The following is a 22,033-nucleotide window of genomic DNA, read 5'->3' on the forward strand; positions in this document are numbered from 1 at the left end:
CAAGTAACAGCTGTGGCAATTATACTTCTCAACAATGTGCTGAGAAGTGGGGTAAACAATTCAAATGCTGTGCTGTTTACAATATTCTTGGCGATTGGACTGAACTAAGGGCTGTTGACATGGGGTGGGCATACCGCATCTATATTCTTTTTAACCAACTCCATATATTAAAGGGATAGACCCTAGTTTCAACCCGTGAAAATTAACACTATGTTTAGTTAATCTACAAACCTATAACATATTTGGATAAAGTTACAATTGAGTGTAGCCGTGACTTTGAATAGGTAAAATATCCTCTAAAAATAGACTAAAACTCGACTCCATAACTGTTACTTCTTAGATGCACATGCGTTTTTAAAAATATGAAAAATGCATTTTGTGATATTAGAAAAACCAGGATAACCAAAAACACTTTGAATCTGGAGAAATGGATAATCTAAACAATACAATCTAAGTAAAGTATGATTTCAGTTATCAAAAATGGTTCCAATAGTAACAAATATGCCTTAGTGTTTAAAAACTAGGGTATGTCCCTTAAAGACATGTGAATGCTTCTGTATTTAAGTAAATACTTATATGTAGCTAGACTAGTATTATAGAATGCCAGGAATGTGATATATAACCACGTCTGATGCTGATGACATACAATACATACTACCGGTAGTAATTCACAGAGGCCCAGTTTGGGTGATATTGGTAAAATATAAAAAATTGTCAACACACATCAATCGGTCATTCTGTATGCTAGGTAATTAACTGTAATAACAAATATATTTATAAAATAATACAAATAGCAAGAATTAAATGTCTCATCTACCATAAAAAAAATTCCAGTACACTATGATAAACATCCAAAGATGCAACTATAAACCAAGTTTCAAAGAACTAGGACTTAAGTTTGTGAGAAACTAATCTAAACATGAAACGTTAATATGTTAAATTTCAACACTAAACCTGTTGCCATCACAGCCTCCATGACCATCGGAGTAGTAATACTTATATCTCTCCTTTTTACTTCAGACAATAATTTTGAGACAATACTTTTGAGACAATAATTGCAGGGCTCGAACTTAAGAATTTGTCTCCCACGGCAATTTTTAAAAGGATTGCAATGGGTCAAACAGTCCACCGACGGCAATTTTGAGTCTGCCTATGGCAATTTTTTTAAAAGTGACATTTGCAGCAAATAAACCCGACTGAAAGGCTATCTTGTTATATGTAGACATTTTTTAAACCTGCAAATGTTAAATATTGGCAGATAATGTACACCAGTTGTATACATTTCACCATTGTTCAGGAGCTTTATCGACGACACTAAAGTGACATCGGTGATGCTCTTTATCTATGGCAATTTGTGTCTCAACAACGGCAATTGCCGTCAGTGCCACCATTAAGTCCGATACTAATACTTTATACATGTATATCATCTAAGATCGATGACAGTCACTTTTTGCACCTTTGTTTTGGCTTCGTAAATGATAAATATACCATATGTCACCATAAAAAGTATAATTTTGTAAATACAAGATTCCCGTCAAACATAGTTAGGTGCTTTAGTGATTTTCCAAAAAAAAAAAATTCGATACCAATTTTACAAAGGTGTTTTTCAGTGTTCCAAAATGGAAACATCATGAACCCACTTAATCGTTATTTCAAGGCCATAAAAAGTGCCGTCATTGGAATACTGATGTCATTCAAATTCAATTAGCACCCATATTTAAGATGGTCTCAGCTATGAAACAAATAGTCCAAGAGCTAGGGGTGTTTATTTAACCTTTAACCTGCTACTGTATACAATGTATATGCTACAGTGACTCTTTTCCAATCAGAAACAACACGTTTTTGTTTTTTTACCTGTACTTGCACTTTCTCACAATATACATGTAGTCAACGGAACATACTGTGATATACCAGTTGTGGAGCACCAGATAGAAAGGGGAAAATGCCAAATAATAAAAAGTTAAAGTTTGTTTTGTTAAATGACATCACCAGAAGACACTTATTTATTAATCATCAGCTATTGATGTCAAGCATTTGTTCATTTGTGTCGTCTTAGAGAGGAAACCCACTACATTTTTCCCATTAGTAGCAAGGGATCTTTTATATGCACTTTCCCACCCACAGGACAGCACATACCATGGTGTTTTGATATACCAGTCATGGGACACATGTTGAGATAAAGAAAACCCAAACAGAGAATGTATGCATTGAGGTGGTTTGATCCTACAGCACAAGCATTTCCTGAATGAAGTTTGTTTTGTTTAATGACACCACTAGAGCACATTGATTAATTAATCATCAGTTACTAGATGTCAAATTTTTTAAATTCTGATATGTTCAGAGGAAACCTGTTACATTTTTCCATTAGTAGCAAGGGATCTTTTATATGCACTTTCCCAGACAGGAAAGCCTTTGACCAGTTGTAGTGCACTGGTTGGAACGAGAAAACCCCTAGTCAATTGAATGGATCCACCAAGGTGGTTTGATCCTGCGAAGCAAGCTCCCTAGGCAAGTACTCAACCAACTGAGCTAAATCCCACTTCCTCCTAAACAATGAACTATTTGCACCTACACACACACCTGAATATGCATTGGTTTGTGATCACCAAGCAAGGCACGCTTTTTCTTTATCGATGATGGGACGAAGGTTTTCTTCTTTCTCTTCTTTCCCCCGTCATCGGCATCATCGAACTCAACAACATTCTGCTCCTCCTCATCCTGGGTTTCACCAACCAGTGGCTGGGTCTCGGGGCCATCGCCACTGCCACCACCACCCTCACCACCATTGCCACCATGCCCTTTTTTAGATTTGTTTAACATCTTCTTCATGATGAATAGTTTACAGTCACCTTTGGTAATAACTTGGTTTCCCAAAACTCATCTTTTACACATTGGTGCATACATGTACATTAGGAAGTCATAAGAACAACTGTTTTAAAGTTGGTAATGTCAGTCACATACTTGAGGGAAGTCATAAGCAGAACGAAATAAGAGTGACTGTGTATAGTGGGTAACCATGGTAGTTATGTTGGCATAATGGAACACAAAAGACTGGTACAAGTTGCTGTTGGTAAATCAACACATTTGTGTTACAATGTTGACAGAATGGTTTAGTGCGATCCTGAATGCATCAAACAACATCTACTTCAGGAAATAGTGGTGTTGTTTTCAAGTTGAATATTCCAGTAACATCCACTTTCAAGTAGTGTTAAGACTGAACAAATCAGAGTAATAATCCAACAGAATAGCAAAAATCCACTTATCATAGTAGTTCACATGTACATGTTGAACAATGGCTTCACAGGTTTGTAAACATTACATCCCACAAAATCCACTTATTGTTAAGAAAGATCAACTATGCGGACATTCAGTTGCGGAAAAAACAAATGTTTTTAGATTTAGTACACCCAAGAGTCTGTGTATCACATTCCAAATTAAACTGTGTTGATAGTTTACAATAAAGGAATCAAAAATGTATAACTTTCATTTACTTTCCAATAACAATGATCACAACCAGAAAACTCAGAATAATGAAAACTATATGAAAACAGGTGAACGAATACTCTAGCAAAACAGGTTATTTCTTCAATATCCGAGAACACTGTCACGAGTTTTAGAACATCAAACCACCAAGAATGAGTCAAGCTACTGTAATTCTCAGCATAATCACTCCTTAATTAACTATTATTATCCCTAATTACTGAAGCAAGGCGACATTAATGTAACACATGGAACAACAGTAAGTGTCGCTAATGGCAATCATCCAAAATGTTGCCTCAACGCGGAGATCACATATCCAAATATTGTTCAAAATATGTTCATGCAGTGGTTATCCGACAGACCATCAAACACAACAAAAGACTGTTAACACAGCTAAATTCCTCTCAATGGATGTATATTAAATGAATTATGTTTGCTATTGTGATGCAGCAATGAAGGAAAGTGTACAATGGTTACAGTACAAAACTAAATGTCACAGAGATGGAACCTGTTGCAGCGGTATTGATCTGCACGCTTCTGTACAATAAAGTAAGAACAAAAAGAGATCATAAAAACGTTTCAAATTGGTTATAATAACAGTATTTAACTCACCTGGAAATTCTTAGACATGTGGGTGGTCTCTACATGTAACAGCACAGTGTGCTGTCAAAGTCACTGAACACATCAACGGTTTATCAAACATATGACTTGTGCTAAAGCTGGGGTATTTAAAAATCCACCACAGTGATCGATCGTTGCCTACTATTTCAAACACCTGGCTATAGATATATTACAATGCAGTTGAAGGAAATGTTTTATTTAATGACACACTCAACACATTTTATTTACGGTTATATGGCGTCAGACATATGGTTAAGGACCACACAGATATTGAGATAGGAAACCAACTGCCACCACTTCATGGGCTACTCTTTTCGAATAGCAGCAAGGGATCTTTTATATGCACTGTCCCACAGACAGGATAGTACATACCATGGCTTTTGTTATGTAGTTGAACTACATGTCCATAAAACATCACATTTAAAGTCAGGTTAGGTCAGATGGCCATGTATCAAGCAAACACTTTACCAGTCCCTGCTCTAAGGTTAAATCTATGATGTCATAATTATTGTGCACATATTTTGCACACATACTGTTTTAATAACTGCTGGAATGAGAAACTTGCATGCAGCCCAATGGACCCACCAATGAAGTTTACCAGTGGGCTATGTCCATCTCCTACGGTTAAATGCATGATGTCATAGATACTGTGCACGTGTTTTGCGCACACACTGTTTTAAGAACTGGCTGTTGTTTTTATAGATACATTCTGTTCACTTTCTTTTCATCCACGATTCTGGAGAAAACCAGTGCCGACATCAAATAGCAGTGACATGTATCATAGTATGGCACTCACAGCTATGATAATGACCCTTTAAGCACCTTCTTCTGAAACAATGTAATTACTCTGTAACACTAGCATAGCCAGAGGGGGCGGGGGCAGTGCCCACCCCCCAGTCACACCTCTCACCCCCACCACCGTAAAAGTTTCCTGTTGCCCATAACACAAGTTTAAAGATAATATGGTTGCACACACCCTTCCCTCATGCTCCAGACAGTGCACCATGACTGGTATATCAAAGGCCATGGTGTGTGCTATCTTGTCTGTGTGATGGTGCATATAAAAGATTCCCTTGCTACTATTGGAAAAAATGTTTTCTCACATGTATATGTCAAAAGTACAAAATGTCTGACATCCAATAGCAGATGATAAATAAATCAATGTGCTCTAGTGGTGTTGTAAAACAAAACAAACTTTTTAACCACCTTTCCCTTCCCCCAATATAAACTCCTGGTTACGCCATTGATCTGCAATGTGGGTAGAACATAACAGGTAACTGGTGCGGCCATCACAAAAGAAATGAAATGCACAGATTGTCAGCCAATATGGACATGATCATCAGTATTCGGTGTATTTCATCAACAATAAGCTTAACCTACATACACGTAGGTGGGAAATGATTTCAGAAAGAATGTGCATTCAGTATCACTTGTATTACGGTAATTAATTACAATATGTCCTACAAACACCCACATGCTGTACTACACAGAGCCACATGTTACACACTTGTAATAGATCTTTTTTCCAGCTGAATATTTTTTTTTTCAATCCCGACAAGCACAATACTTTTAAAATTACATGACGTTATTTGTTATCGATCTTATTCACATGATATCGTTTTGCAAAGGAATGACAAAATAATGCTTTGCCATGTAATGTAACATCTGTACCCAGTAAACTTCGTTTATGCATGAGGTGTTAATGAAAAATGTTAAACATACTTTATGAAAAAAAGAAGAAAAAAGTGTTTGTTTAATGACACTACTAGAGCACACTGATTTATTAATCATCAGCTATTGGATGTCAAACATTTGGTAATTTTGACATATAGTCTAAGAGAGGAAACCCGTTACATTATTCCATTAGTAGCAAGGGATCTTTTATATGCACCATCCCATAAACAGGATAGCACATACCATGACCGTTGATACATATGAAAAACGTACTATATAAATGTTAAAACAGAGAGTGGGAAGCACTTAGAGATCTACATGCTGCATGGATTCAAGTAAGCTTAAACCTCTGTAACCCAGATCCCTCCTAACAGTGTTTGTTAACTCATTACTAGTTATAATACAGTAAATAGATTATAACCAATTCAAATTTTCATTATGGTTATAACTATTTCCATTATTATTATTATTATAACTATTTCCATAATTATTATAACTATTTCATTATTGTTATAACTATTTCCATTATTAATCATCGGCTATTGGATGTCAAACATTTGGTAATTTTGACATACAGTCTTAGGAAACCTGCTACATTTTTTCATTAGTAGCAAGGTATCTTTTATATACACCATCCCAGAGACAGGATAGCACATACCATCACCTTAGATATACCAGACATGGTGCAATGGCTGGAATGAGAAATAGTCCAATGGGATGACCAATGGGGATCGATCCCAGACCGACCGCACATCAAGTGAATGCTTTACCACTGGGCTATGTCCCACTTTCAGATTATGACATATTCAAATTTCCATTATTATTATAACTTTTTCAATTATTATTATAACTTTTTCCATTAATATTATGATGACTATAAAACCCCTCTACAGACATATTGATACTTTATTATTGACTGTACTTATACTTTTACGTGTATCTTTAATGAAACAAAATATTTAAGGGGTGGTGTCTACACTCTTGGCCTGTGGTAACCTGCTGGTAACAGGGCTCAAACCGATGGTAACAGGGCTCAAACCGATGGTAACAGGGCTCAAACCGATAGCAACTGCTGCCAATGACATATCAATTGCCGTGGGTAGAGAGCATCACTGACAGCACTTTTGTGCCTTCAGTAAAGTTCCTCAACAATTGCAAAATGTATACACCTGGTGTATATTATATGCCAGTATTTAACATTTGCACATTTAAAAGATGTGTAAATACAGCAAAATAACTTTCCAGTCATGTTTACACTAGTGTGTCATGTTTATTGTACAGGGGATAGTTGAGAGACAAAGAGGGAGACACATCAACACACTGTGTGCATGCATGTCTGTCTGTCTGTCTGTCTGTCTGTCAATTATCATCTGTAGAATAAGGATGTCTGTAGTTGCTGCAAATGTCACTTTTTAAAAACAATTGTCATAGGCAGGTTCAAAATTGCTTTTCATAGGAATTTCACCCATGGTAATTCTTTACAAAATTGCTGTGGGAGACAAATTCTTAAGTTCCAGCCCTGTCGTAACCTGAACGAGAGTTCTCAATTTATTTTGATGCGTGATGCTAGGGTAGGGCAAACTAGAACAAAACATTACTGAAGCACTAGACTGTGAGAGAAAACACCTGCTGTTGTATCAGTAGATATTCTGTTTTTATTAACAGCAATCTACATCTGTAGGATAATGGAGATGAATGAATGAATGGATAGATGGATAGATGGATGGATAGATGGATGGATGGATGGATGGATGATGAATGAATGAATGAATGAATGAATGGATGGATGGATGGATGGATGGATGGATGGATGGATGGATGGATGGATGGATGGATGGATGGATGGATGGATGGATGGATGGATGGATGATTAATGAATGAATGAATAACAACCTTTTGGAGCACCAACAAGATTTAAAATATAAAAGTTAGTTTGTTTTGGTTAAAAACACCACTAGAGTACATTGATTTATTAATCATTGGCTACTGTATGTCAGACATTTAATAATTTTTACTTGTAGTCTTTAGAGGAAACCTGCTATATTTTTCCATAAGTAGCAAGGGATCTTTTATATGCACCATTCAACAAACAGAATAGCACATACTACAGCATTTGATATACCAGTCGTGGAGCACTGGTTGGGACTGGGGAATGAAAGAAAGAAATGTTTTATTTAACGACACACTCAACACATTTTATTTATGGTCATATGGTGTGAGACATATGGTTAAGGACCACACAGATATTGAGAGAGGAAACCTGCTGTCGCCACTTCATGGGCTACTCTTTTCGATCAGCCCACAGACAGGGTAGTACATACCATGGCCTTTGATATGCCAGTCGTGGTGCACTGGCTGGAATGAGAAATAGCCCAATGGGCCCACCGGCAGAGATCGATCCTAGACTGACCGTGCATCGAGAGAGCGCTGTACCACTGGGCTACATTCTGCCCCAAGGACTGGGGATTGAGTCCACTGAGGGGATTTGATCCTATGACCCAAGCCACTAAAGCGTGCACTCTACAGACTGAACAAGATCATGTTCCTGTAAGCAGAGAGGTGCAGGAAAAATAAGCCAACATGATATCATGCTCAGTTTCTTAGTGATGTGATATCAAAATATGCAAAACCCCCCACAAAAACCTTTCAATGGTGTGGCAGTATTGCTCATAGTAGACCCAAAACAATTATTATGTTGTTGATCCACTTGAACAGCTTCAATGGTGTGGCAGTATTACTCATAGTAGACCCAAAACAATTATTATGTTGTTGAACCACTTGAACAGCTTCAATGGTGTGGCAGTATTACTCATAGTAGACCCAAAACAATTATTATGTTGTTGATCCACTTGAACAGCTTCAATGGTGTGGCAGTATTACTCATAGTAGACCCAAAACAATTATTATGTTGTTGAACCACTTGAGCACATTGATGTTGAATGTCAAACATATGGTAATTCTGACTCTTAGTCATCAGAGGAAACCTGCTACATTTTTCCTAATGCAGCAACGGATCTTTTATATGCACCATCCCACAGACAGAATAGCACATACCATTGTCTTTGACATACCAGTTGTGGGAATCGATTGCAGAAGGGTGGAGGTACTTATGTCATAAGATATACATCACAGATATGATGTTTTATCATCTCTTGCCTTTAGCTTAACTAATGTGTTTGCCACATTTCATTATATTTTTAGAATGTTGCATAAACTGAATGACAACAGGTAATAAACAGAAAACGCAAAGGCCTGGGTAGTACAACATCTATTCACTTCTTAAGAGATCTACAGTTTTACATGGAGGGAGGGAAGGAAGGAAGATTTTTATTTAACAACGCATTCAACACATTTTATTTCCTGTTATATGGCTTTGATATACCAGTTGTGGTGGACATGGGAACAAGAAATAGCCCAATAGGCCCACTGGGCTACGTCCCGCCCCAGTATTACAAAGTAGGTCACTGACTACTCTCCAAATGTACTGCATATAGGTAGCTACGATATACCCACAAAATGTGACGCAATGTCCACTGAGATCTGAACTACACCCATCAGCCTTTGTTGAGTGTCCACCATATGAACTGAACAATGAGCTGAAACAATCCACCAACTCCCAACATATCTGAGAGTCCAGGAGTAAGATCAGATAGCCATTTGCTGCTAGCACTAAGTTTTGCTAGTCAATAACACTACACATTAAACCAAATAAAATGATCACTTTGGGAACAAGTCAGAATAGTTTGCAAACACTTTGTGAAAAAATAGCAGGCCTGTATTCAACAAACAAGAAGATAATAAAACCACCACTCTCAACTGACATAAAAGTCGTTTATTCAAACTGACTAAAACAACTATCACTCGACTACTAATGATGACTACATGTCTTTCTCCACTCACCTGAAAGTCCTGTATTTTGGTTGACAGGTTACTCCGTACTTTCTTCCTGCCCTTCCTGCGATGTTTGTGTTTGCGCTTGACCGGCTGACCAGTGGCCGCGTCCACCTGGTCTACACCATCGACTTCGTCATCCTCATCCTGCATCTCATCCTCATACTCCTCCTCCTCCTCTTCGTCATCATCCTGGCCTAACACTCGACCTGACCACACAAACAAAACAAATGCTTCGTTCACAAATTTCAGGGGTCACTTTTAAAGACTTTTGAAGGTTGCCAGGTAAAACCAGCATTCCCAGAGTACTGCTAAAGCAATTCATGTCCCTATTGGACCTGACAAATGTCCCTACCGGACCCGACAAATGTCCATATCTCCTAAGTTCAAGGGCCATAACTCTGTTAACCAGCATTCCCAGAGTACTGCTAAAGCAATACATGTCCCTACCGACAAATGTTCATATCTCCTAAGTTCAAGGGACACAAATCTATGCAACATTGGTAAATTAGATTTTTTGACAGTTACACATGTACATATATATATATATATGTCCCTTGAAAAAAATTCCCATACCTGTCAAAAAGTCAGAAAAACTATATGTGGGCAGACAGACAAGAGTTATGGCCCTTGAACTTAATCAATGGTTATTGGATGTCAAACTTTTGGTGTTTTTGACATATAGTCTTATTGAGGAAACCCACTACATTTTTCCATTAGTAGTAAGGAATCTTTTATATGCACCATTCCACATACAGGATAGCACATACCACGTCCTTTGATATACTTGTTGTGGTGCACTGGCTGGAATGATAAATAACCCAATAGGCCCATCAATGGGGATCGATCCCAAATCGACCGCACATCAGACGATACTGTATAATAGAGTCTGAGACTTAAACATCATTGCAATACCATACAGTTTCAAATAGATCACGATGAGACAAGACGTGTGTCCATGCTCTCTCGAGTTACCCCCCCACCTGGGGGGACTGATGGTCTCATATGGAGCTCTGCTCGAATACCGGATTACGTACACTGGGTCACGGGCAACCGTGACCTTGGTGTACGGAGACCCGGTACCACCGAAGAAAGGAAGGTGGAGGAAGAGGAGACGTGCGCCAGGGAAGGCTCAGGGGGAGACAAAACCGGCAAAACCGGCAGCGGCTCCTTCTGCTTCGCCACCCACCGCCGCCCCCCGTAAGAAGACTGGACTAGAAGAGGCACCAGCCCCGGACATCCCGACTTCTAGGATGGACCAAGATGGTCCAACTCCACAGGCCACTACTTCAGCGCTTCCGGTTGTGCCGCCGATTATACAGGCGGCATCCGTTGAGGCGCAGGCCCGAAAAACGGCTGTAGTGAAACGGAAGGCAACCACTCCCCCGAGTGGCCAACCGGACAAACCAAGCCAACCGTTGCAACCGCCGAAACCCGACGACCCACTAACCAAACAGTGGACACTACAGGCCGGCAAGCTTCATCAGCGGTATGCTAACCTTGTGCGGATGAACGTGGAGGACGTCACCAAACTCTACATCAAACCCAGATCAACAGCCTGGGTCAAGCTACCAAGGAGCCAACAAGGAGAGTTTGCCATCACTAAAACCCTACTGCGTGACAAGGAGGAGGTGTGTATTGTCACCATACACCAAGCCGGAATCTACCACCAGGTAATGCTGTTGAAAGAAATGGACAACCCGACGATTCATCGTATCGTTAAGACGATATCGGGGGACAACTACCGTCCATTGGTCAGGCAACTAGCAGTCAACCCATACCGGCACTTCTTCACGGATATTGACTCCTCCAACTTCATCAGCTCACCCTAGACACCAACCTTTGCTAGGACAGGTAACAACCTCCTTTTTGGGCTAGTTGGACTTTAAAAAATTTCGACCGAATCTCAAAATTCTTATGTTTATTTTTTTATAAATAGTCCAACGCATTTTACTTTGGCGCCCGTTCAATTGCTCAAATCACCTTAAAACCGTTTCGGCCGAGCAGTCAAACTTACTTTTGGGTTTAAACTCTTAGTCCGGACATGATGTTAGGCGCAGTTACTCTCCGTAGACTTAGGTAAATTACAGGCTTCACCGAGGAATTGAAATTCAGCCAATCAGAACACGGCTCCCACTCGGTGTTACTTCAAGTTTGCGAAGTGTCTGCTATTCGGTCCGCGCTCGCGTTGACTTCACTAAATGGCTTTTTTCCAAAATCTGCCCACTTCAAACTTACCTCCCCCCCCACCCTGCTCCGGAGTTAGTCACTGGCGAAGTCAGAGGCCAAATCCGTAGTGGGCGTGCCTGAACCTCTGTGGATAGGGGCACGTTAATATAATTCCAGTTCCAATACCATACAAAGGTCATGTGTGTGACATCATTACAGATATTTTTTTCACAAAAGGGATTTTTTTAACACCATTTTAGCACCTTTTGAATTGTGGCTGTATGGAAGGAAGTGTTTTATTTAACGATGCACTCAACACTTTTTATTTACAGTTATATAGTGTAAGACATATGGTTAAGGACCACAGAGATATTGAGAGAAGAAACCTGCTGTCACCACTTCATGGGCTACTCTTTTCAATTAGTAGCAAGGGATCTTTTATATGGCTGCATGGAGTCCAATATGTGGTCATTTTGACATTTGGTCCCACTGCTTCTGACTAGGACAACATAATATCCTATCCTTTGATGTACCAGATATACATGTGTAGGGCACTGGGTTCACCAACGGTAATCAATTGTACAACCTACTGTACCTAGCTATATCTATACACCCACACCCTTTGTTCTGAATCCATTCACAGAAGGTAACATTGTACGCTATTCAAAGTATCAATGGTCTTCAAATCGATTTTTAAGCTGTATCCTAACAGGATGCGTGCAATGGTTTTTAGAAACCATTGATTTCAATTACTGCATCCTAACCGGAAGTGTACGGTGCAACAGACTGATGTAGTCATGCACGCGACACAATACCGATTCTATTTTTTGTTGCGCGACACGAGCGACAAACATATATTAACTAATCATACAATTTTTACTTGGCGGTTTCAACTGTTGATAACAATTTTTAAAAGGAGACTGTCGCTATGGTCGTGTCTGGTTACGATGTAAATACTGTCGTGGCGTTAGGATACAGCTTTAAACTGACAAAATTATTTTTCAAAGAATGGCGAAATTGGACACAGTTCAAGATGCAAAGATGATGATCCAATGTCACATTTGTAGTAATTATATTACACTGAACAACAAACCACACACAAATGTTTTAATATATCATTCAATTTTTCATGACACAATTAATTCCGTAAATAGACTGTTAAAATGGCCTACAATTAATACATGTGTGTGTTTCTTTTGTTGTTCAGTGTTAAAATGGCCTACAATTAATACATGTGTGTTTCTTTTGTTGTTCAGTGTTAAAATGGCCTACAATTAATACATGTGTGTGTTTCTTTTGTTGTTCAGTGTTAAAATGGCCTACAATTAATACATGTGTGTTTCTTTTGTTGTTCAGTGTTAAAATGGCCTACAATTAATACATGTGTGTGTTTTTGTTGCTCAGTGTTAAAATGGCCTACAATTAATACATGTGTGTTTCTTCTGTTGCTCAGTGTTAAAATGGCCTACAATTAATACATGTGTGTTTCTTCTGTTGCTCAGTGTTAAAATGGCCTACAATTAATACATGTGTGTGCTTCTTTTGTTGCTCAGTGTTAAAATGGCCTACAATTAATACATGTGTGTTTCTTTTGTTGTTCAGTGTTAAAATGGCCTACAATTAATACATGTGTGTTTCTTTTGTTGTTCAGTGTTAAAATGGCCTACAATTAATACATGTGTGTGTTTCTTTTGTTGTTCAGTGTTAAAATGGCCTACAATTAATACATGTGTGTGTTTCTTCTGTTGCTCAGTGTTAAAATGGCCTACAATTAATACATGTGTGTTTCTTCTGTTGTTCAGTGTTAAAATGGCCTACAATTAATACATGTGTGTTTCTTCTGTTGCTCAGTGTTAAAATGGCCTACAATTAATACATGTGTGTTTCTTTTGTTGCTCAGTGTTAAAATGGCCTACAATTAATACATGTGTGTGCTTCTTTTGTTGCTCTGTGTTAAAATGGCCTACAATTAATACATGTGTGTGTTTTGTTGTTCAGTGTTAAAATGGCCTACAATTAATACATGTGTGTGTTTCTTTTGTTGTTCAGTGTTAAAATGGCCTACAATTAATACATGTGTGTTTCTTTTGTTGTTCAGTGTTAAAATGGCCTACAATTAATACATGTGTGTGTTTCTTTTGTTGTTCAGTGTTAAAATGGCCTACGATTAATACATGTGTGTGTTTCTTTTGTTGTTCAGTGTTAAAATGGCCTACAATTAATACATGCATGTGTTTCTTTTGTTGTTCAGTGTTTGTAGGTTAAAGGAACAGACCCTAGTTTCAACCCGTGAAAATGCACACGAAGTTTAGTTAATCTACAAACATGTAACACATTTGGATAAACTTACAATTGAGTGAAACATGAGTCTGTGACTTTGAAATGGTGAAATACCCTCTAAAAATATACTAAAACTCTACTCCATAACTGTTACTTCTTAGGCGCACATGCATTTTTAAAAATATGAGAAATGCATTTTGTGATATTAAAAACACCAGGATGACCAAAAACACTTCGAATGTACGGAAATTGATAATCTAAACCATAAAATCTAAGTAAAGTATAATTTCACTTATGAAAAATAGCTATAATAGTCCAAAATATGCGTTAGTGTTTAAAAACTAGGGTATGTCCCTTTAATGTTGGTGACAGACAAATGAACTATAACCTGTCAAAAAAGAAACGCATAGGCAAAATATTCATGGAATTATCTCTTTAATACAAAGTGGCATAATTTCGTTATTGATGATCATATCACAGTCAAATCTGACATGAGTATGTGACAATGTTCTTGCTATGGACTGACGGCAGTGGAGGCATTTTCGTCACCAAACAGCATCGCATGAGGGTGCTGAAATCAGTGCCTTGTGTGGCCACCAACAGCAACAATCACTGCGCGACATCTTCTTGGCATAGACTGAATGAGTCTCTGAATCCGGGCACATGGAATCCTAGCCCATTCTTCCTGCAGTGCATGTGACAGTTGCAGAAGTGTCTGAGGCTCCGAGTCATGCTGGCGTACACGTCTGTCCAGTTCATCCCATAGATGTTAAATGGGGTTGAGATCTGGCGATCTTGATGGCCATGGCAGCACATTAATGTTCTCATTCTGTAGGCAATCCATTGTTACACATGCCGTATGTGACCTGGCATTGTCCTGCTGAAAGAGTTCTCTGTCGATCCAAAATGGGAAGCATGTGATGGTGAAGAATTTCATCCCGGTAGCGTACAACTGTCAGGTTGCCTTGTACGAACACAAGTTCACTTCTACCAGTGTATGAGATGGCTCCCCACATCATGACACTCCCTCCACCAAATCTGTCAACTTGGGCGATGCAGTTGTTGGCAAAACGTTCATTGCGGCGTCTGTAAACACGTTGTCACCCATTACATCGCTGTAGAAGGAAATGTGACTCGTCACCAGTTTTCCCCAAGTTCCACCCCTGTACAATCATGCACCAGTGAACACGTAAAGGTTGATGTTGATGTCGCAGGACAGGGCCAACATACGGTCTCCTAGCCTGTAAACCAGCTTCTCGAAGTCGGTTCCGAATGGTTTGTGCAGATACTCTTCTCAAACCAGGTATGCGTCTAGCAGTGTTCTTTTCTGTGCCATTTCGGTGACACAAGTGAAGAACCCGGATGTAGCGATCTTGTGCTGCAGTTGTTATGCGAGATCTTCCACTTCTGGGCTGGTCTTCAGCTGATTGAAACTGCTGGTACCTGTCCCAGAGACGTGAAATGGTGCTCTGATGGACATTCATGTGGTGTGCGACTGCTGACTGCGATTCACCTAACTGGAGGTGGACTATTGCAGTGTTTCAATTTGGCAGGCTTAGTCTTGGCATCTTGTAACTCGTCTGTGTCGAAATGGAAATGAGGCATCATTGCGAGCATTGCAGCTTTAAATACCCATCACTACCCCATCTTTTCCCCAAGTTTCACATGCATTTGCCAAAATCTGAATATTTCACGCCGATATTTTGTCAAATCAAACACTTGCATTTCTTTTTTGATAGAGTATATTTCCTACCTTTCGAGTCCCCGCCACCTCCACCTGCACCCTTCAGAGGTCGGTAGACGATCTTTAGATTGATAGAAGCCTGAAACAAAATCATTTAAATAATCACAGAAAGAAAATTAAACTTTGATGACAAAATATATATTAGGCTCACTTTTTTGTTACAAAAACAGAATGAACCTCTTTAACACATGTCCTTTGTTTACGGCAATGTTGTCGGACCTGTCAACCTTTAGTCAAGAGAAAGCAAGTGGTGTGTGTTGAAAAAGCAGGAGATTTTTTAAATGCACATGATTTAACACTAAGTTTTTAAAAAGTATTACAATAAGTTATATGAACACTACATAATGTCATGTCAACCTTAGATCTTGGCATTAAAAATAGATTTAATTTTTAAAAATTTAAATAACCCTTTTATCAAAAAATGTTAAGAACACTAACAAAAAATGTAAACATTAATTAGTACATTTGCAACCACTTACTGGTTGCATCATCATTATTTGTGGTTTGTGAAAAGTAGACCTAAGACAAATTTATATAAATCTTATAAATTAATGTACAGTTTTGACTATAATGAGGTACAGTGGTGTGGTACTTACTTAAAATCATCATAACCATGCAATAAACATTGTATTTCCACTAATCATAAGTAAAAGCTCATTATTGACATAGTGTGAAATATACCGGAATTATACCTATTTCCGTGAGTAACTTTATGTCAAAGACAAGATTTATTAATTGTAAGAAAATAATCCCTTAAAGTGTACTCTTGTTACTAGTATTTTACTGCACAAACCTACAAATCTAACTGACACAAGTATTGTTTATATAGATAATTGGTCTTTTTGTTGTCTTGCTTTGACATGTGATTTTGACATCGTGTGTAGTGATGCATGTGGTCACTGTGGCACTTCCAGCCATAAAACTTTGCCTTATGTAATCTAGTGGAAAGACGTTTTACAAGTCAGAGGCGTTATTATGACTAAATTGGATAGTTTTATATATGGCAACACTGAATGTCAATACCCACCCACAGTAGCTTGAATTTTGTTTTATGGATAAAAAATAACGATTTCCCAGGAGAAATATTTTTCCAGTGGGAGACAATAAAAAACCTGTGGAATCCGGGAGGGTTGACAGGTGTGGATGTGTGTTGTACATACTCAACATATGCAACTTAATTTTGTCTGAACCCCACATAGTAGAATAACTAGTTAGTCCAGAGAGTCATTTCAAATTTTTATATATTTTTTTTTTTTTGTAAAACAAATTCAACCCTTCACTTGCCAAAGAAGATCCACTATTTATTCAAAACAAACTTTACACTTGGAAATCTGGTGTACGAGCCTGTTAACATATTTATGTTGGCATCAGTGTGTCTTCTACAGACAGCAAACATACCATGACTTTTGATACACATACATGTGTACAGGGCCACATTTATGAAGCCTGTTTTGTTTAAATGCGAGTGTTTAAGCATTGTAAATGTATGGAGTTACATGCATGTAAATGTATGGAGTTACATGCATGTAAATGTATGGAGTTACATGCATGTAAATGTATGGAGTTACATGCATGTAAATGTATGGAGTTACATGCATGTAAATGTATGGAGTTACATGCATGTAAATGTATGGAGTTACATGCATGTAAATGTAAAGCAGGCTTTGTAAATTCAGCTCACAGTTTAAACTGCCATTTACCAATCATCAAATTTTAATTAAAAGTTAAATTTGGCAAATACAATGTATATTTCAATCTTAATTCATAAAAAAGCCAATTAAAAAACACAATGCCCTTTATAGAGGAACCACCATTATGGCAGTTTGGCCAAAAAAAAAAAAAAAAAAAAAAAAAAGTTGGCCAATACAAATTTGAAGTTGGCTGTGGATTTGCTGACCAAATTCCTTCAATTGCTAATCATTATTTGAGTCTAGTTTAAACTCTGATAGTTTAAACTCTGACATTTATCAGTAGCAACAGAATAGTTTCTATGGAGGAAAATTAACCCATTGACGGCTAACAATTTTGGAAATAACTTGTACCATTAAACCAAGTAATCTGTCAAAAGATTTTGGAAAAAAAAAAAGTTTTTAACATTATAACAAACTTCATATTACAAATATAAACATACAGACAAGTTGTTTTCTTCTTAAACTCCCAATATTCACAAAGTAAAAATATTTGACAATATTTAGCCAGGAGCATCAAATGAAATTTTGCAACAAGGTATAGTCTGTTGGCATCAAATGAAATTTTGCAACAAAGTATAGTCTGTTGGCATCAAATGAAATTTTGCAACAAGGTATAGTCTGTTGGCATCAAATGGAAACCAATGAATTGACAAGTAATTTTATAATGAATGAAGTTAAAATTCATATTTTCTATTCAAACGCATATTTTAAAGTTTTTTTTAACCCATACCAGGCCAAATAATAAAAGGTTTCTTTAAAAATTACCATCAAAATGCATAGGTTAAATCTTCCTTTAATTATCACACAGGTATGAAGACAACCGATGGAACTGTCAAAGTAAAGAATGTGCAATTCTACCTTTAGTCTCTGTGTACTGCATTCAGTGACAAGCATTGGTTGTGCTAGCATTTTGTCTTCACCCATGTATTAAAAATGAAATTTAATCTATACAATTTGATGGTAATTTGTTAAAAAACTGTTTAATTTTAAAAAAACATTTCTCCAAAAAATCATATTTGAATTTGTATGGGTTTAAAACAATAATATGTTGTGGTAAAATTTTAACTTTATTCATTAGTGTTACAATGAACTGATTGGTTCCTATTTGCTGCAAACAGACTATAGAAAAAGCCACGCCTACCTGGATCGGTCGCCCATTGCCATCCTGCAGTTTGATGCTCAGCTCTTTAGCCTGCTCTCCTCCACGAGCCAGTTCCGCTAAACCCACCTTCGCCGATCCCAACAACCTGTAGAGAACATACAAAACAACATACATACCATTCACTGAATGGGGTGGGATACAGCCGAGTGGTAAAGTTTGTTTCGTTTAATGACACCACTAGAGCACATTGATTTATTAGTCATCGGCTACAGGATGTCAAACATTTGGTCATTTTGACATATAGTCTTAGAGAGGAAACCTGCTACATTTTTCCATTAGTAGCAAGGGATCTTTTATATGCGCCATGCCACAGAGAAGGATAGCATATACCAGTCATGGTGCAATGGTTGGAACGGGAAATATTCCAATGGCCCCACTGATGGGGATCGATCCCAGACCAACTGTGCATCAGGCGAGCGCTGTAACTCTAGGCTACACCCCCCCCCCCCCCCCCGAAAATTTAATACAACATTTGCTGAAGAGTGTGGGTGTATATTGTAGCCTAGTGGTAAAGATCTGCTCATCTGATATTTAATTGATCTAGGAACATATAATTTTTCATATTTCTGTGTAAATAAAAAAGTTTGTTAGCAAATTATTATCAAATTGTACAGATTGTAATGGTGTGAAAATAAGATACTGGAACAACCTATATAGTCAGCTTTATCTAAAAAAAAGTTACTAGTACCGGGTAATTGATAATGCAATACACAGACTAAAGGCAGAACTGTAACATACAACTGCTTTGCCTGTTCCATCAGTTACCTTCCTGTATCAACAAACAAGATTTAGCCTATGCACTTTGATAGTAATTTTGTTTAGAAACTTTTTTATTTACACTGACACTTTTGCACAAAAAAACCCCAAACAAATGTTGTATGAGATAGTATGGGTTTAAAACATGAAAAATGATCATCATTTTAAAATAAAAGCTGTACTGACAATAAAATTATTTTACACAAAAAACCCCGCCAAAAGCTCAAATCAGATTTGATAAAACTTAATGTTTTTTTATGATTATTTTTTTAAACATTATTCATTATAGGAAGGAAATGTTTTATTTAACGACACACTCAACACATTTTATTTACAGTTATATGGACATATGGTTAAGGAACACACAGATATTGAGAGAGGAAACCTGCTGTCGCCACTTCATGGGCTACTCTTTTCGATTAGCAGCAAGGGATCTTTTACATGCACCATCCCAGACAGTATAGCATATACCACGGCCTTTGATACACCAGTCATGGTGCCTTGGCTGGAATGAGAAATAGCCCAATGGGCCCACTGGTGGGGATCGATCCCAGACCGACCGCACAGCAAGCGAGCGCTGTACCACTGAGCTATGTCCCGGCCCTATAGTTAGTTACATGCCAGTTTATGCTTTGTTGTCTAGCAGAGCCTAAGAGACTTTTGTGAATTGGGCCCCAGATTAGCAGCAAGGAACATTTTATAAACATGTTCCTATACACAGAACAGCACAGAATATATTTTTATACATTTGTTGACAGTAAATACCCTAAAATGACTCAGGGAGTATAGGTATTTGCATCAGTGATAAAACATTGTTTTAAAAATAATATATTATTTTTTCTAATTTTAGTTACAAACATCACCAGCAAATTATGACAAATTGCTTAGAATGTATAGATCATTGAATTCACTAGCCTAAAACTCACCTATTTAATTAATATGTTGGTCAGTGTTTGTGGTGGAATATTTTATCGATCAGTATACCAAGCCAATTATTAAAAAAAAATTTTTTAAATGTCAATAGCAGTGGCTCAGGCAGCTGTGGGTTTTGCATCAGTAGAACAATAATTACAGTAAATACAGGGAGGTGAACTTCAGATGTATATAATTTTTAGTACACATTCAAATAGTGGTATGAAGAAATATATATTTTTGTACACCTAATTACACTTTAAACACTACAATATATAAAATGTACTACAAACAAGCTATTTTGTTATATAATACATTGGGTATTACATAAAATGAAACAAAGACAGAGAGAGAGAGAGAGAGAGAGAGAGAGAGAGAGAGAGAGAGAGAGAGAGAGAGAGAGAGAGAGAGAGAGAGAGAGAGAGAGAGAGAGAGAGAGACAGACAGACGGACAGAGAGACAGACAGACAGAGACAGAGACAGAGACAGACAGACAGACAGACAGACAGACAGACAGACAGACAGACAGACAGAGAGAGAGAGAGAGAGAGAGAGAGAGAGAGAGAGAGAGAGAGAGAGATCTGGATAACTGCATTATACCATGTTTGTTGTCTATTGAGTATTAATTGTCATTACTTATATTTACTGTTATTATTATTTTTCTTTCACAACAATTGTTAGCCTAATACCCTCTACATACACATGGAGACCGGGATTACATGGCTGGCATAAAACCAGGTTACTGTTTAATCGACCTGAAGTTAACTGGACTTCACAAGGGACAAGTGTCTCCACTGAGACACATAAGTGACACCAGCTACAAGGCCAACAATAACTAAAACATAGTCTTCCCTCTCCTCATTAAATACAAAATAGTCATTTGGCTGGTTACAACCAACAATTAACAGGGAATATTTTTTAAAAATTTAACATCTAACATTTATTTAACGTCTATCATTGTGTAGCCATCTCTGAAATTTGCATTGCGAAATGCTACGCGATATTGAACAATATCTGACTGAGATTCCAGCTGCTCGCCTAATGTGAGGTCAGTCCAGGATCGATCCCTGTCAGTGGGCCCATTGGGCTGTATCTCGTTCAAGCCAATGCACCATGACTGGATATCAAAGGCCATGGTATGTACTATCCTGTCTGTCGGATGGTGAATATAAAAAGATCTCTTGCTGCTAATCGAAAAATGTAGTGGGTTTCCTCTTTAAGACTTTATGTCAAAATTACCAAATGTTTGACATCCAATAGCCCATGATTAATACATAAATGTGCTCTAATGGTGTTTTTATAGGTTTCAGCATGTTATCTAGGATGTCTATAGAAAGGTTTAATGACAAACCGTTGGTGTACCATCTCAGGGCTCGAACTTAAGAATTTGTCTCCCACAGCAATTTTTAAAAGAATTGCAATGGATGAAACAGTCCACCAATGGCAATTTGTATAAAAAGTGACATTTGCAGCAAATAAACCTGACTAAAAGGCTATCCTGTTATACATGTGTATGTAGACATCTTTTAAATGTGCAGACGTTAAATATTGGCAAATAATGTACACCAGGTGTAGACATTTCATCATTGTTGAGGAGCCACAAAAGTGCCATCGGTGATGCTCTACACCTACGGCCATTTATATCTCAATGAT

General features: G+C 37.7%; 1 protein-coding gene across 7 annotated transcripts in view; it reads right to left on the minus strand.

Annotated features, from left to right (window-relative positions):
* The window catches only part of LOC121384325 (myoferlin-like), a 175,859-nt gene that overhangs the window by 107,740 nt on the left and 46,086 nt on the right, over positions 1 to 22,033 (minus strand). For 5 of the 7 annotated variants that reach the window (XM_041514666.1, XM_041514669.1, XM_041514665.1 and 2 more), the window contains exons 4-6: positions 18,692 to 18,797; positions 15,869 to 15,938; positions 9,676 to 9,875 (exon numbers count right to left, since the gene is read on the minus strand). In XM_041514666.1, the coding sequence (XP_041370600.1) occupies positions 9,676 to 9,875; positions 15,869 to 15,938; positions 18,692 to 18,797 (376 nt within the window). Of the gene's footprint in view, positions 1 to 2,580; positions 3,241 to 4,092; positions 4,176 to 9,675; positions 9,876 to 15,868; positions 15,939 to 18,691; positions 18,798 to 22,033 lie in introns of those variants that run through there. The other 2 variants (XM_041514671.1, XM_041514670.1) reach the window with 2 other exon arrangements.

Source organism: Gigantopelta aegis, chromosome 10 (assembly GCF_016097555.1).
Source record: "Gigantopelta aegis isolate Gae_Host chromosome 10, Gae_host_genome, whole genome shotgun sequence".
Classification (NCBI taxonomy): Eukaryota; Metazoa; Mollusca; class Gastropoda; order Neomphalida; family Peltospiridae; genus Gigantopelta; species Gigantopelta aegis.